Genomic DNA, 16,642 nt, shown 5'->3' with positions numbered 1-16,642 from the left:
CTTTTATAAAAGACTATATTGGAGCCTTTTCCTTTTTTTCTTTTTTAGTTTCTCTTCCATGTTTGTAGAGACTTACATATAGCTTTTAAGTCTAAAATACTTTTATAGATACAAGTTTTATCTCTTTAGTAGTAATTTTGAGGTGAAATAATTAGTACTCTGCTCATTATGCAGATGATAAAAAAAAGGAGAAATTTAGTTATAAAAAAAGTTAAACGAGTTGCCCAGGGGTCTAGAGTATGAAACCCAATGAAAATGGAAGGTTTGGCACATATCCTCCCCACCCACCCCCAGTCCTCCCCAAGAAGCTAATTATTTCTTAGTAATTCTGCATTCAGTTTGTGGTATGCTCCTTTTGTTTACAGTTCATGGTGATAAACAAGATAAAGTCATACAGAAAGCATTTGTGGAGCCATATTTTAGAGATGATGAAAGGTAAGTTCGTCTTGATAAATATTAGCAATGTGATTGGAAGTAAAACAGAGCTTTCTTTGTCAGAACATAATACAATGTGTTTCATTTACTTTATGACCCTAACAAAACTGGAACTCAAGCTTTATAAGAGTGACAAATTATAGGGAAATTTTTACCACCACTACCCTTTTTTTTTTATTATAGTAATAGTTATTTCCTCTGCTTTATTATAACAAATACTCTTATTGTGAAGTTTATAAGAACTTTGGAAACTTTTTAAATTGTATACTGTAACTTTTATATAGTATAAGACTTTAGGTGGTAAGCCTTAGGTTGTGCTTCAGAATTATAAGGATTTTTAAACCTTCAAAGCAAGTTGACTTTGAATCATAGTGCTACATTCTGCTAAATTCTGTAATTCTCAATCATGTGCTATTCTTTCTAGAAGTGAATTACGGCATAGAAATTCATTCAAAAAATTTGTGCTTTTTTTTCCCTTTAAGTTATGATGATGACAAATTGAGTCACTCTGACAGACCAAGGTAAATTTTATTGATGCCTGTAAGACTTAATAGATCAAAGCAGTCATTTTGTAGCCAAATGATTAATTTTTTTTCTTTATGTACTAGTTTTTCAAAGAAATAGTATCCTAGCATCTCAGATGTGATGGGAGTGTTTTAAGTTTATCATTATGAACTCATGGATTTGTATATCTTTGATGTTTCGGTCCATTGTAGTTATTATACTTATTGACAATTGAAATTGTCTCATCTTTGCCCACTCGAAGCCTCTGAATGGATACTACTCTAGTCATCTTTCATAGTTTCCTTGTTTCTGGTATGATAGATGTCCCTTATATACTTTCTGCCATAGGCCTAGAATCTATCATTTCTCCCAGAGCCCTAGTTTTCTTGTTTTTGTTTTCTTTTCTTTTTCTTTTCTTTTTTTTTAGTGAAAAATGGTATTTAGGCCAAAGTTTAGCCACTAGGGTTGCTCATTGCAGCTGCTCGTCATTGTTTCTAGACCTTTTAGGTGGACAGAGTTAAAAATAAAGTTTTTATTTCATTTTGTCTTTTAAGATGAAATACGCTTTTTTATACTGATAGCTCCAATTCAAGCTCATGACTACAGGATTTTTATGTAATTTCCTACTTTCCCACCTGAGAATTCCAGTTTTTGGTGCCATTAACATCATTCCTCACTTAACTTTCTTCTACAATGTACACATAAAACAGTCTCAGAATAATATAGACTGTCACCAAGAATATGATTTAGAAACATGGTTTAAGGCTTTTTTGTGTCTTTTTATTTTGAAGATATATCCTATCAGAATTAAACAGTCAATTCACTGTATTTTAAAGTCATTTTGGATCATCGTGTTCTGTGTAGTTGTGCCACCAACTCAGTACCCAAGTTTGTTTTATTTTGCTTTTTATTTCTTAGAAATTTTTTTATCTTTAATTCTTTTTGAAATTAAGTAAATTATGTACATAGCACCAGGGGCTACAAAGCAAGGTATATTCAAATAAGTCTAACTTTGTGTCTGTTAGTTTTACCCTGTTAGCTTCTTACCCCTGAAGGTTACCATTTGTTTAAAATTGATGGTTTCCTATCTATTTAAAAAACTAAAACCAAGTTTGTTCGTTTGTGTGTGTGTGTGTGTGTGTGTGTGTGTGTGTGTGTGTGTGTGTGTGTAAATCAGTACAGAAATTTGTAGCCACAGTCTCTCCCCCCTTGGACAAATGGTAGAATGCTATATATGCTTTTCTCTACTTTCCTGTTTTTATTTAAATCACTCATCTTAATATATAGTGCTTTCCTCATTTCTTTTTTTGGATTCATAGTACTTTATTGACTGTACCATAGTTGATTCCTTAGCAATGAGCTTTTGGGTTGTTCACAGTTGTGCTAGAATGCATAGTGCCGCGATGAATAGCCTTGTGCATTCTCTTTTCAAGTTTTCACCTGTGCATTTTTGGTATAGAGTTCTAGAAGTAAGATTACAGAGTAAAGACTGTCATTTCAAATGGTTTATTATAGAGAGGTTCACTGCCTTTTAAAAAAATATGTGAGTACTTTTATTTATTCTGAAACTATTAGATATCTTGGAGATACAGGAGGGGGATAAATATGTAGGGATGGTAGAAGTATCAGAGTTAATGTAGTTCCTTTCCTCACTGAGAATACTAGCAAACCCTTGGAAGATGGGTTGTGTGTGCCAGAGACAAGAAGCTTAGTAACCTTTTAGGTGATGCTTTGAGGTCTACTACAGAAGCCAGTTTACTAGTTGATTTGCTGCTGTGTTAGAGTATACATACAAACAGAATAGATAGTATTGAGAAGACAGGATATGGTCAAATTGCATTCTATATAACCTTAAGATTTCATACATATTTGAAAATATAGTTACAGCAATATTTCTGTCTGTCCTTTCTTGATCTCCCTTTTTTAATTACAGATTAATCCAGAGTTTGAGAGTTCTTGGGTTCAGGAACAAAGGGGCCTATAACTTAATATACTTTGAAATAAAACAATTAAAACTTTTTTTGAAGAAAAGTGCTTGCCAACTAGAGGGGCTTATGACCAAAATACCTCCAAGTAGTATACATTAGTTACCAGCAAGTCTTTTTTTAAAAAATCAGTTTTTGTGAGTTAGACTGTTTAAACTTGTTGGGGTTGTTTCTATTATTAATGTATATATATGTCATCACATAATTTTTATTTACCTATCTTGTCAGTTAGGATTTTTCTATATTGGGTTTTTTAAAAGTAGGATACAGGTATATTAATTTTTAAAAAATGTTCTTTGCTTCCATGGCTTTTTCTTCCCAAAGTACTCCTTACCTCTTAAATCCATACCTCCGTGGCTTTGACACTTCCTAGGTTTCCAGTAGTTCCCAATAGGATCTGATCCACTTAAAGACACATATAAATGATAATTTTGCCTAATACTTGAAAGATGTAGGCTGGATGGGAGCAGCATAACAAGTTTTTAGAGCAAATGGCGAATGACATACAAATAGATGAATCTGTTCCTTGGCAGGGAGTAGTTTAGCCCTGAAATATAGGTTCTTTGTTTTAGAAAACCAAGTTAACAGAAGCTTTAGTCTCTTTCTTGGTTATGGTATAGAATACTGGTTCCTAAGTTTAATAATATAATATTCCTTTTTAATTAGGTTATTTTATATTTTTATCTCCTAGTTAATTACTTTCAGCCAGTCAGAGGCAAAAATAAGAAGTAGTAGTTAACTTTTCTGAGAAAAATATTCATAAAAATACCTCATGTATAGTGGGCACTTAATAAATAGTTAATGAAGATTGAATGTTTTGGGATTATTTCTACCCGTGGGCTCTCACCTTTGTTAATTTAAAACCTAAACCAACGATCTTTGTAATAACAAATAGATTAATTTTTAATTTAATTCATCTTTTCCCCAGAGAAACTAGCTTACAAAATTTTCCTCATATTGAGGTGGTTCGGAAGAAAGAAGAGAGAAGAAAACTGCTTGGACACACATGTAAGGAATGTGAAATTGTAAGTACTGCTATCAATACTGTTCAGTTGTGAGTTTTTATAGTAAAGCTTTATGGATCATGAACGCATGATTTAAATATCATAGAAACCTAGTTTAAGCCAGGAATAACATAGTAAATAAATAAAGAATACATTGACTGGGGTCAGAGAGATATAAATAGATGAAAATGAAAGCCATTAATTCTCTTAGATTTTTATTAGTGAGTCTGGAGTCTATAAGATCAAGTTCTTATTACCACCTTAAGACATTTGTGGCATTTTTCTTTTCTATATATATTTGTCCTTTTCCCCCCTTGGGTTACATTACAGCAAAGGCTGTTATATATTTACTTTGGGGGGGGGTTAATATTTCTACAGGAAACTATAAAATTTATTATTCACACCAGCACTCTGGAAATGACATATACTCATTTGTTTTTTGTTTTTTCCTCTAAGTAACAGGTACAACCATAAGCTTTTTTCCCCCCATTTTCCTTTCTAAACCAAATGTAATGAATAGACTCTACTTCACCCTTAGAACACAGTTATATTTTTCTTTTGTACACTGGCTGTCTTGGATAGTACGATTGTAATATGTAGTTAGTACTAATCATCCTATCACTACATAGTTCCAGGCAGGTTCTGTGTTTTCTTAAAAACGCTGTTTTTATTTCTTCCCTGTTATTTATTAGCTATCAGATGTCAACTTCCAAAAATTTACTTTCTCTTTTAAACTTCCTTTTTAACAACTCTGGGCTGAAAAATTTGAAAACCAAGCGCATTAAAGTTATGCGTGACTAGATTGCAATACAGGTAAGCATCTGGTGAGAAATAAGCTCTCATACACTAACAGTGGGATTTAAACTGACATCACTATTTTGGAAAGCAGTTCAGCGCTATAAGCTAAACCTCTTGTATATGAGTTTTTACACACAAATTGAATATATCATGATTTCTAAACTAAGGAACATGGTCTGCACTAAGTAAAGGTCCAGTTTTTAGTTATAATCATAACTCTTTACAATCTGGAACTAATATTATCAGTTAGAAAAAAATTTCCTTTGCTAAAAACAGTATTAATTGTTTTCCTTCTCTCAGGAATAATTTCCTGTGCTGTCTGTTTTACAATCTCTGAAAAACATTGTTTCATACATTTTATTCCATTTTTTTAGTTTAAAGTAGGGTAAATCTACTCTCTTGTGACCACAAGTGGAAGTGCCAGTCCCATGAGTTCAAATGTTCTCTATAAGCTTGCAATTCCTAAATGTATCCCATTGCCTATTCCACGTGTGGAATATGTAATGTGCATGTGGATGTGTAATAGTCATCTCAGATTTCACATGTTCAGAAGCTCATACTCAATTTTTACCTCCAATTCCCATACCTCACCTCTGTGTCTGCAATATGCCCATTTTTCTAGTTGTTTAAAACAAATCTTGTAGTTATCCTCTACACTTTCTCTCATAGCTCAATAACTGATCTATCAGCAAATCCCACTGATTGCGCCTTCAGTAGATAACCTATTTTCAGTCACTTATTATCTCCACCACTACCCCCTAGACCAAGGCATCGTGTCTAGTCTAAACTATTTAAGTCACTTCTGATGCCTTCCTTGTGTCTGTTTTTTTATTAATAAACTATTTTTTAGAACAGTTGTAGGTTCACAGCAAAATTGAATAGTAAGTACAGAGAGTTCCCATATACCCCCATACCCATTCTTCCTTTCTTTTCATTCTTCTCTCTTCATGGTGTACTTCTAACACAGCAGTGAATGGACTTTTTTTCCTAATGATCTTTTTAGAATAAAAGTTAAATCATGTCACTCCTCTGTCCGGAACGCTTAAATGTCTTCTTATCTCACTAATAAAAAGAATTTAAAGCCCTTATCAAGGACAGCAAACTCTAGCATCCCACTTTTTCTCTGACTTAATCATCTTCCTCTCTCTCACTTACTCACTGTGTTACAACCACACGAGCCTATGTTGTTTTTGAATATGTTGTAATTGGGTGGTAGTGTTTCTCCAACATTGATTGATAACTGTGATTCTCTAAGGTCATCCCATCCCACTTCCCAGGCTAAAGTAGCAAAGGCATTGAGAATGATGAAAAAGATACCCACAAAAAAGTTGTTTCAGAGATACTCTAAAAGCTTTTAATTAAACTATGTAAAAGAAAAATGTGTAAAAAGCCCTTACATTAAACTTTAGTTCTAAGTCTGCCACTTTCAATAGGTGATATCTTTGGTAAAGTATCACTTTGGTTTTTAGTTTCTCAGCTATAAAATGAAATTAGCTGGATTATATGATCCTATATTTGTGTTCTCCTAAACTTTATTGCTTTGTTTTCTTTAGATGTAGAGCTTGAGACCTGTACAGTTTGTACCTACAAGTTTTATCCTTGTTTGCATGAAGTTTAGGATCTTTAGGATTGCACTTACAAAAAATTATATGCCTTTGATCCTAATGGAAAAGTACAGTTTAAGGGGAAAGTCATGAAGCCTGTAGCATTCAAAGCTTTAAACTTTTATTTTGAAAAACTGTAGGGATAGGAAAATTATTTAAACACATTATATCCAAATAACAGTTGGGAAAGTGCTATTCAGAGTGCAGGCCTCTGCATTTCTGTTACTGGTCTGACAAAGAAGAAGAGTTTGCACCAATAAATAAATCAGCTGCATCACTAAGCACGTTATAAAGTTCAGCTGGCATTTTTTCCATTGTAAGACTATTGATGAAGGAAGCAGTATGTTGATTTACATTATAATACAATCTCCCTTTTTCATTTGTGAAGCAAACATTTCACAGACCAGCACTAATTACCATTAGTAAGTAATCGATACTAATATCATCAGGAAGTATTAAGTTTCCTTAGCATGCCTAATATTTTAATAAATACATTTCTTAGCTTCAAGTCTATAATCAGTAAACATAACATTCCATTTATTATTCCTAAGTGAAAAATTTACCGGTTTTTATTATTAGTATTATGCAGACATTCCAGCAGAAGAAAGAGAAAAGAAGTTGGCTTCCTGTTCAAGACACCGATTCCGCTACATTCCACCCAACACCCCAGAGAATTTCTGGGAGGTTGGTTTCCCTTCCACGCAGACTTGTATGGAAAGAGGTGAGAGTATAGATGATAACATTTTCAAATTAATTTTTTAAAACAGACATACCCAAGTCTGACTTTTTCTCCATGGTTCTCCATAGCTTGAGTAATAGCTTTGTGACATAAAAACAAATGCCTAAAGATAGAAGGCTGACCTTCAACTCTTCAAGTAATTTCATTGGAATCAGAGATTGTTCATAATGATTTCAGCATGATAGTTTTTGCATTATCCTGGTTTATCATTCAAATTTGAGAAAGCAGTTACTCTTGCTATCATCAAAATGACTTTTAATAAAATAAATAGTTTTATAAAAGTTGCCAACAAAGTTTTATCAAAGCAACTATGAATTTAAGATTTTGAAACCTCACTTACCCAGAATGCTGGTTATTTTTAAACCATGTATGAGTAAAAAAAGACCTTTGTTTGCTTGGAAAATTATTGACATGCAACTAGCTCCTTCAAATATGACACTTATATTTAATATAATTTGAGAATGTATGCCACTTTAATGTTTCAGATACTTAGTGGTAAAATAGTTTTTCCAAAAGATGCAAAGTCTTTGATAGCCATTACTATATTTCCACTTTCCTCATTAAAAAGCCAAATTAAGTCCTCTTTGACATGATGTCTCTGCCTGGTTCTCATACAAAATCAGACAGTGTGGATGAGAGCCTGTGTTTGCCCTGCTAATATGGCCTTGGAAGACAGTTCTCTCTTGCAAACTACATGATTATACACACTGGAGGAGAATCGAATAGTCTGAAGAGTATAGGGGCATGTCATCTAATGAAATAGCTACTGCAAAAAGTCTTTCTGATAAGCACCTGGGATTTATTGTAGTAATAAAGAGTTTGTGTTTAGCCTTTGTCTCCGTTGCACCCTGTGGGAGGCAGATGAGGAAGGTGCTTAAGAGCTCTGGTTCTGGAGTCAGACTGGTCTGGGGCGACGTCCCAGCTCTTCCACTTCCTAGCTTTGGAAACTTGAGTGATTTGACTTTGCTGGGTCTCCATTACCTCATCTGTGAAATAGGTATAGTGGAAGCTACTTCAAAGGAATCTGGCATCTGAGTTAATGCAGATAACAGATTTGATAAATGTTTGTTGCTACTATTGTTTATATAAATGAGGAAAGTGGTGCTAAATAGTGAAATCACTCGTCAGCCTCACTCAGCTAATAGAAGAATCATGTAAACTTATAAGGCATTAAGTAAGAAATGTTTACTGGATATGTGCTGAAAGAAATTTATGTTGCAAATATAGTCTTCTCAATTTGTAATTTGTTTTTAAGGTTACATTAAGGAAGAGCTTGATCCTTGTCCTCGTCCAAAACGACGTCAGCCTTACAATGCAATCTTTTCTCCAAAAGGCAAGGAGCAGAAGACATAGATGTTGAAGCAAAAACATGAGAACAATTTTTCATTCTAGTTATTTATAGTTAAAGTTGTATTAAACACTGATTTTTTTTAATTTTTTGTAAAATGATTTAGAAATCATTTTTCTGTTGAAAATGTTTTTAAATTGTATTTACCCAACACACAACTACTTAAAATATGGATAAGGTTATATTGTATTTTCTTGCTTTTGCACCTTTAAACAATAAGGTGCTTTCATTTTGCACTCTAACTTGAATTGTTTATTTACTTTATTTGATATTACCTAATTACAGTTTTGAAAATATGATAATTGTAGTCTGATTTGTTACCTTTCAGATCTTTTCTTTTTACTCTGTTTTCCATTGGTATTTACATTCAGCAGTAACTTTGTGTTAATCATTACAAATTTTCCTTCTCTTAACCAGTGGCTCTTCCACCGGTCATTCCAGTGTCTGACAATTAAGTCTTTTTAAAAGGGGCTGAATTTTAATAGTCATTTTAACTTTCCAGCTTTTTTCTTTTGTTGACTTAAATTAAGTACTACTGTATAGTGTGTTCCTTTTGAAGTGACCACAAACATCAACTCTTTCTCCTTTTGCATATAAGTTAACATCATCCTCTGATCTGATGCTAATATTTTAGCTTCTCCCATGGTTTCTTTTCATTATACTTTTTTTTGCTGCTGCAGTTTTCAAGCTCAGTTTGTTGAGTTCTCTGCCCATATGTTCAAGTTCAGTTTATTATTTCTTTGGATTGAATAATGGTATAAACTTCCAGTTTGGCAACAAAATAGATTTCTCTTTTTAGCAACTTTCTACTCCTCTTGGACTTAGTGTCTGAGTCATAAAGATGACTAAACACATTTGTGTCACCTTTCCTAATGGCATTTTGCTTATCAATGTATTTTTTGTGTATTCCTTTAATTCATATCTTGATGTTATTATATAAGCAGGACTACATGAGACACTGAGTGGAATACTTCACTAAAATCTAAATAATCTTACAGGTATAATCTTTACTTCTCAGAGGTGCTAAAAAATCTCTTTGCCTAGTCTTTTCTTCTTCATTGATCAAGGTTCTCATGTGAGTAAATGACATCAGTTTGTGTTCCCACATAGAGGATTGAAAAAGGAAGCACATATGTTGAGCACCTACTCTATGTCAGATCCCCTGTGTACATTGTTTGGCTCTGAATGTGACTGAATTTTTTATAACTCTATCCTAACTTCTGTTCATCACTTTTCTTTCCTTCCCAGTTTGTTCATCTATCCTGTTTGATTTTTGTTCTCTGCTGGCCATTGCCTAATCTCCCCCCAAAATAATAGAAACTATTCATTGGTCACATACTCTATGCCAGGAGCTGTATTATGCTGTAATAACTGGAGATGAAATTAGAGTTTAAGATTACCTAGTTCCAAAATTGGATCTTACATCTGCTATAGTCGAGTACTTCTCAAGACCAAGAGTCTGAGAGGTGCCTGGATTTGAATAGGGCATCACCAGGTTGTGCAGTTAGAGCTCCAGTGGATTTTACTGTTTTAAAAGCAGCCTGAGCAGACACAGCAAGAGACTGTCTATCTGATAGTAGCTTGACTAGTCAGCAATCCAACCCTTTAGAACTACCATTTTCATTTTATTCTGTCACCTTGTATAAGGTTGGGTGAACTGAGATCTCTCTCCCTTTTTATCTGCTTCTGACTCTCTGTACCTTTAAGTAAAGTCAGGAAATAGATACTTTTTAAAAGCACTTGAGTTAGAAGGATGCATTTAAATGCAAAACTGGAGTGTCCGACAGATTGTGCACTTTCAAACTTTTCTTTAAAAAGATAATGGATATATGCCCTGGCTGAGTGGCTCAGTGGGTTAGAGTATCATCACATACACCAAAAGGTTGCAGGTTCAATTCCTGATCAGGGCACATACCTAAGTTTTGGGCTCAGTCCCCAGTGAGGGCATGTATAAGAGGCAACCAATTGGTGTCCCTCCTCCATCCAACTTCCTCTCTCTCTAAAAAAAAAAAAAAATTTTGGAACTTCCGGCCAATATGGAGGCTTAGACGGACACGCTAGGTCTCCCTCTACAACTAGAGAGGAATACAACTACTTCAAAACAAAGGATAACTAGAAATTCCAGAAAATAAAACTACACGGAAGTCCAACATATGAAGTTATAAACCAGCGGTGCCATTTGGGCAGGTAAGAGTTAAAGAGGGCAGTGCTGTTTGCGGTCGCACCTGGACAGCGGCGGGCGGCGAGGAATCCCGCCTGCAGTCAAGCCCCTGGCGGTGCGCAACCCCCGGCGAGGAATCCCGCCTGCGGGCAAGCCCCTGGCGGTGCGCGACTCCGGCGCTGGGGAGAGCGGCCGCCGCATCGCCTTGAACAGTGAGGCCCAGGGGGGCGGGAGGACAGATCCCGGTCTCCTAGCTGAATAACTGTGTGAATCCATCTTGGACCCCCGCCCCCAAAGAAAGCACCACAGGGCTGCGAAATAGGTCGCGGACAGGCAGGCGCCGGTCGCTGATTTGTGACGCGTACACAGGCACTGCCCCCTACAGCCGGCCCAAGAAAACAAAACACATCTGTCAAAATGAGGCAGACAACTATAGAAATCCCGGTGACACAACTCACCAGGCAGCAGATAGAGAACCTGACAGATGAACAGATAAGAAACCTGTCAGAGGCTCAGTTCTGGGCCATTGTTATCAGGTGGCTTACAGAATTCACAAAAGAGCAGGAAAAAGATAAGAAAGAAGCGAAAAACTTTCATAACGAAAGGAACAAAACCGCATACGAGATAGATGGTGAGAAAAAAAATCCAGAGTTCATTTCAACAAACTGGAATATGGAGAAGGAACAAGCAGTCAACCAATGCAGCGAGAGGAAATGGGAAGCAACAATGAGAGGATCAGAAACCTCTGGGACAGCTATAAAAGGCCCAACATAAGAATCATTGGCTTGCCAGAGAATGAGGAAGATGAACTAGAACTTGAAAAATTGAGTGAAAATATAATAAAGGAGAACTTCCCAGACTTGGGGAAGGGAATAGACTTGCAGGTCCAGGAAGCAAGGAGAGTTCCCAAGAGACTGGACCCAGGGAGAACCACTCCAAGACACATTATAATCAAAATGTCAAAAATTAAAGATAGAGAATCTTAAAAGCAGCAAGAGAGAAGAAAAGAATTATGTACAAAGGGGTTCCAATTAGACTATCAGCTGACTTCTCAAGGGAAACCCTACAGGCAAGAAGAGACTGGCAAGAAATATTCAAAGTAATGAAAATCCAAAACCTACAACCACGAATACTCTATCCAGCGAAATTGTCATTCAGAATAGAAGGACAGAGAAAGTGTTTCCAGGACAAAATAAAACTGAAAGAGTTCATTAGATCCAAACCACTGTTATATGAGATGTTAAAGGGACTGGTTTAAAAAAACAGAAGCTAGGGAGATGAAACAAAGGCAAACTAAATAGGCAACGAGAGTGGAAAAGGAACTGTGGGTACGGGAAGCATATTGGGGGGAGGTCAACAGGGAGGGGGAATGGGGAAAGGGAGGGAGATGATATAGGAATTGGGGATCAAGGTAGGAGGGAATGGAATAGACGGAGAGAGGTTGGGAGGAACTGTATGCACAACTAATGGACATAATCTAAAAGGGGGGGACAACTGGAGGGAGGGGGGCCACCGGGTGGAGGGGAGCAGAGGGAAGGGAAATTGGCACAAATGTAATATTTTAATCAATAAAACACATTAAATCTGAAAAAAAATAAAATAAAAAAAAAGAAATTTTTTTAATTGTATCCTTGGATAAGGATTTTTTTTAAAGCTAGTGTATATAAAAGGGCTTTATCCATTGGTAAAGCATTATAAAGTAGATGATATTTTCATACAAATATATGTGAATCACTGTATGTGTATATATATATATATATATGTATATATATATATATATATATACATATATATATATAGTTTCAGGTTGCCTGTGAGCTTTTTAAAGTTGAAGACCTCTGATTTAACCTTTGAAAGCATGCAGAACCTATGTGTCAGCACGTAACATTTGAGTAACACCTTCCTGTCTTTAAACAAGCAGGTATTTTGATCAAACTGTTTGAAATGTAAGATTGTCAAAGGCAGCAGTTTGAATGAGTTAATCCTGGACGCCTAGATGTATGTAGAAGACATAATATGCTACATTAAGAGAGCTAATGAAGCAGAAGAATATTCCCTAACACCTTTCATGTAGTAGAAAAGTTTTCCCAAAGTCCAGCTGAAAAGGCTGCTGTTGGTGGGCTTAATGTATTAATAACTCAATTTAAACTGCATCCAGCATATGTATGTAAAAATGCATAGAAGACATTCTTAGGCCCTCTAAAAGAAATAACTGAAAGACTGCAAAGATTCCTCCCAGGGAGTCTTTAATTCATAATTCAGTTACCAAAAAAAAAAAGAATAATGTTACATAAACCAAATGCTAATACATTTATTTAACAAACATTTGTCAAGCACTTTACCAGACATAATACTTAGTATCAGACTCAGACAAAATTTGACAAATTTTCTTTAAAGGAGTAAGCTTTTAAAGAAACATACACGTAAGAATCTTACTGTTTATTCCTGACATCTTAACATATCAAGCATGAATTTTATTTTGAAAACTGCCACTTTAGAAATGAGCATTTGAAATCTAGCTCAAATTTTACCACCCAGCTGTCTATTTTCAACAGTTCTAGCAGTCTGACATCTCAAATCTTTTTGCTGAGGTGATGCTGTTAGAATGGATTTTTAGAAAACTGAAGTGTCCTAAGCTTGAGTCCCATAGCATGCACTTAAAGCAAACAGTTGTGTGCTATCACCAGCAGAGGCCAGAAGAGAGTTATTTTTGGAGAATAATCAGTGGAAACTGGGGGCTGAATGCAACTACTAAAAGAAAATTTCTAGGATAAATAGATAAGAGTTGGGAATCGTTAGTACAGTAATGAAAGCTTATTGGGCAAAAAGCAAGCTTTCAATGTAGCTCTAGTTGGAATAAAACAAATAGCAGAGGCAATAATTCATGGTCCTGAGGGAAAAAAATCAACAAACACACCATATGCTAGGCTTTTAGGGATTCAAAGAGATAAGTGAGATCCTGTTATTTCTCAGCGGGGGACCAGACATAAACAAACAAACAAAAAAGATGCCTAAGAGGTCAAAGAAGCTTAGACTGCAAACCAAATAAATATTAAGGATAATGAGAACCCGAACTGTGCCTTATGATGAGTTAACCCAGGGAAGCAGAGAGGAGGAGACAATACAGTCTAAATTGGGAGCCTAACCTGAATATGGAAATGTTAAAATACCAAGAGCCAGAAGGAGCCTTAGAGATTATTTTGTTTTAGGCTTTCGCTTTATAAAGAAGAAACAGAAACCTAAAGAGAGTGACTTGCAAGGTCCTAATGGGCTGGAACTAGATTGTCCTTTGGAACTTCAGGCTGGTGCTTTTTCCCCTTCCTGAGTCCTAGGAAGCACATACAGGTTTGTGTTAGTAGTGAGGCAGTAAACTTGTGTCTTAAAGGCAAGACTAAAGAATTTAGACTTGAGTCTTTAGGCCTTCAAATCATTATTAGCAGACCTCTTTATTCAAGTCCTACACAGAACCCCAATGAACAATGATGTTTTAAAGGCATAAGTTTATTTCAAGCATTTAAATTTATCACCTTATTAATCCAATGAGTAAGACTGGATAAATTACAAAATTGTGAAATGAGTTATGAATGGCAGGTTACATCACTTCAGCATCCATGATATCCCAGACAAATGTTTGCTGCACCCCAGACCAATTAAATCAATATTTGGGGGCAAGTTCCAGGCATCAGTATTTTTTTTTAAAGCTCCTTGGGTGATTCAAGTATTCAGCCAACTTTGAGAACCACTGCCCCATCAGATCATTAGTATGAAGCAAATCTAAGAAATGCTTAAAACAAAAGGGTGAACCAAGTAGCAAAATGTTTTCAGGTATCCCTTGACTGAAAATATTTTGAGTTGTGTAGTAATGCATTATTTTAAAAATAATCATCAGTTGAATGTTCATCATATGTTTGGACTGATAGATACACATCTGGCCTTCCACATCCCTGGGCTTTGCATCCTCAGATTTAACCAACTTCAGATTGAAAAACAGTATTTTCCACCCAGGACTGGGCATCTGTGGATACAGAGGCCTGCGGTGGGCATTGTTCTGCCCTGTTTTATGTAAGGAACTTGAGTCATCTGCAGACTTTGGTGGCCACCGGGTATCCTGGAACCAGTCCCCCATGGATACCAAGGGAAAACTGAAGTTTGGGGGGAATTAAAAGTTATATGCATATTTTTGACTGTACAAGGATTCAGTTTCCCTAACCCCCACATTATTCAAGGGTCAACTGGATATATGGTGATTTGGAGGTGGGGAGCATAAGGTAGTCAAGCATAGAATTGGATTGGCAAAACTAGGAGGCGTGCTTCCTGTTTTCTAATGCTTGTTCTTGAAATAGTTGAGCAGTGTTGAATCATCTTCATCAACAGGGCCTTTTACACTCTCCTTGTAATCAAACACCTCCTCCAGTATCTATACCCCACTACAGATCTGCAGCTGCTCTGAGCGTGTGTCAAGCCAATGACCAGGGTACCATGCTGGGCCATCAGTGTGCATGGCACCTCTGCACAGAACAACACCTAGGGATTGACACAATCCACTCTTTAAGGCAGCTTCATGTGTGGATTTATTATACTCACAACAGGAGCACCTAGAGAGAAGGTGAGACCAGGAAAGATACAGGGGCCCAACACAGCACCGTAAACACAGAAGGCTTTAATAAACACAACTGACTAGGCTTTGCCAACATTTCACTCTGTTACCTTGAGTCAAGTCTCTCCCTTTTGGGGCTTTAGGTTTCTAATCTGTAAACAGAAGGAACTAGATGATAGGACCTTTGAGGTCCCACCCAGCCTCATCAGTATCTCACAACTAGACGGTTAGCATCTTCCAGGAGGGAAGACTAGAGAGTGATTAAAAGCATGGCCTTCAGAGCCAAGCAGACCAAGCAGGAGTTCCAACTCCATCCCTTAGAGTATGACAGCCAAGTGCATTTAAATTCTCTGAGCTTGCTGCACCTTCCAGTAACAAGGTTATTACGAAGATTGGGTGAGCTGCTATAAGAGCTTATTGCAATGCCTGGTACATTGCAGCTGTTCAGCCATGATAGCTGCCATCATTATTGTCAGTATTTCAGAGATGGTGGTGATGAATCAGAAGCAAAACTTAGAGAAGTCAGAATTTGAGCTGGGTATTGAAGACTAGGTAAGATTTAGAGAGATGTATAAAGGGAAAGGGTCATGTGAACCAAGATCTGGAGGCAGAAAAACCACAGGAGTGTTGCTGGTTGGTGGGGGTTGGTGGTGGGGTGGGGTGGGGGGTGGATGCAAGGAGAAGACAGAGCTGGGTAGGAAGTCTAGTAGGCGTGTTGGCCCACTGGGTGCTTCCTCCAGGATACCTAAGAAAACTTGCACAAAGGCAGCTCCACGAGACCATACTCTAAGCCCTTGGATCCTCCCTACTTCTCAACATTCAGACTGGAAGAGAGGTATAGAACAGGTGTCACTTCTAGGCTATAGAGTTATTTCAAATCCTGTCAGTTTTAAACAGTGGATTCTGTAAATTTTTGTAGATATTAATTGACCACTATTTACTTGCTCATAATAAAGTCAGCAGAGACTAGAGGTAGATGGGGAAAAGGTTTCCCAAGCCCAAATGGAAACCAAAAGACCAAATTAGTACTTTTAGAAGAACTCCCACAGAGGGATTTTCCAAAAGGTGCACAACCTTGTTTCATAATTCAAAGCTTGAAAGAGAAGCCAGTGTGACTGTCCATAGTTGCAGCACACAGAACACCGATAGTTCCACAGGTGGGTGTGCATTTCAGGTACAGGGTGTCTGCTCTGTCCCCCAGCTTACCTTCCTGGGCACCCTATTTGTTCCAGACAAGAAGAGTAGCCAGGTAAACCTGACACAGCTGCTGAATTATCCATCCTACCCCTCTGTATAGAAAACAAGTGAAAGCTTCCTTAGTCAGAAAAACAGTACAGTGGGGGGGGGGGAGCATGGGAAGGAGACTTGCCCCCCAAAATATTAAGGCATGACTTACAAGTAATGTCTGAACATCACAGGGGAAGAGTGTGGAAATGTTAGAAATGCAGTCATTCCCAAAATTGGCTG

At 36.7% G+C, this 16,642-nt stretch overlaps 1 protein-coding gene across 4 annotated transcripts in view; it reads left to right on the top strand.

Moving 5' to 3' along the window:
* The window catches only part of RBBP8 (RB binding protein 8, endonuclease), a 105,553-nt gene extending 96,862 nt beyond the window's left edge, over positions 1–8,691 (top strand). For all 4 annotated transcript variants that reach the window (XM_090285736.1, XM_090285738.1, XM_090285735.1 and 1 more), the window contains 4 exons: positions 366–435; positions 3,853–3,949; positions 6,910–7,051; positions 8,325–8,691. In XM_090285736.1, coding sequence (XP_090141862.1) covers positions 366–435; positions 3,853–3,949; positions 6,910–7,051; positions 8,325–8,422 — 407 coding nt within the window. In that variant the 3' untranslated portion in view covers positions 8,423–8,691. The remainder of the gene's footprint in view (positions 1–365; positions 436–3,852; positions 3,950–6,909; positions 7,052–8,324) is intronic.
* Positions 8,692–16,642: the final 7,951 nt, after the last annotated feature.

Source organism: Furipterus horrens, unplaced genomic scaffold (genome assembly GCF_987537825.1).
Source record: "Furipterus horrens unplaced genomic scaffold, mFurHor1.1.pri manual_scaffold_8, whole genome shotgun sequence".
Taxonomy (NCBI): Eukaryota; Metazoa; Chordata; class Mammalia; order Chiroptera; family Furipteridae; genus Furipterus; species Furipterus horrens.
This window is presented reverse-complemented; position numbering and strand designations above follow the sequence as displayed.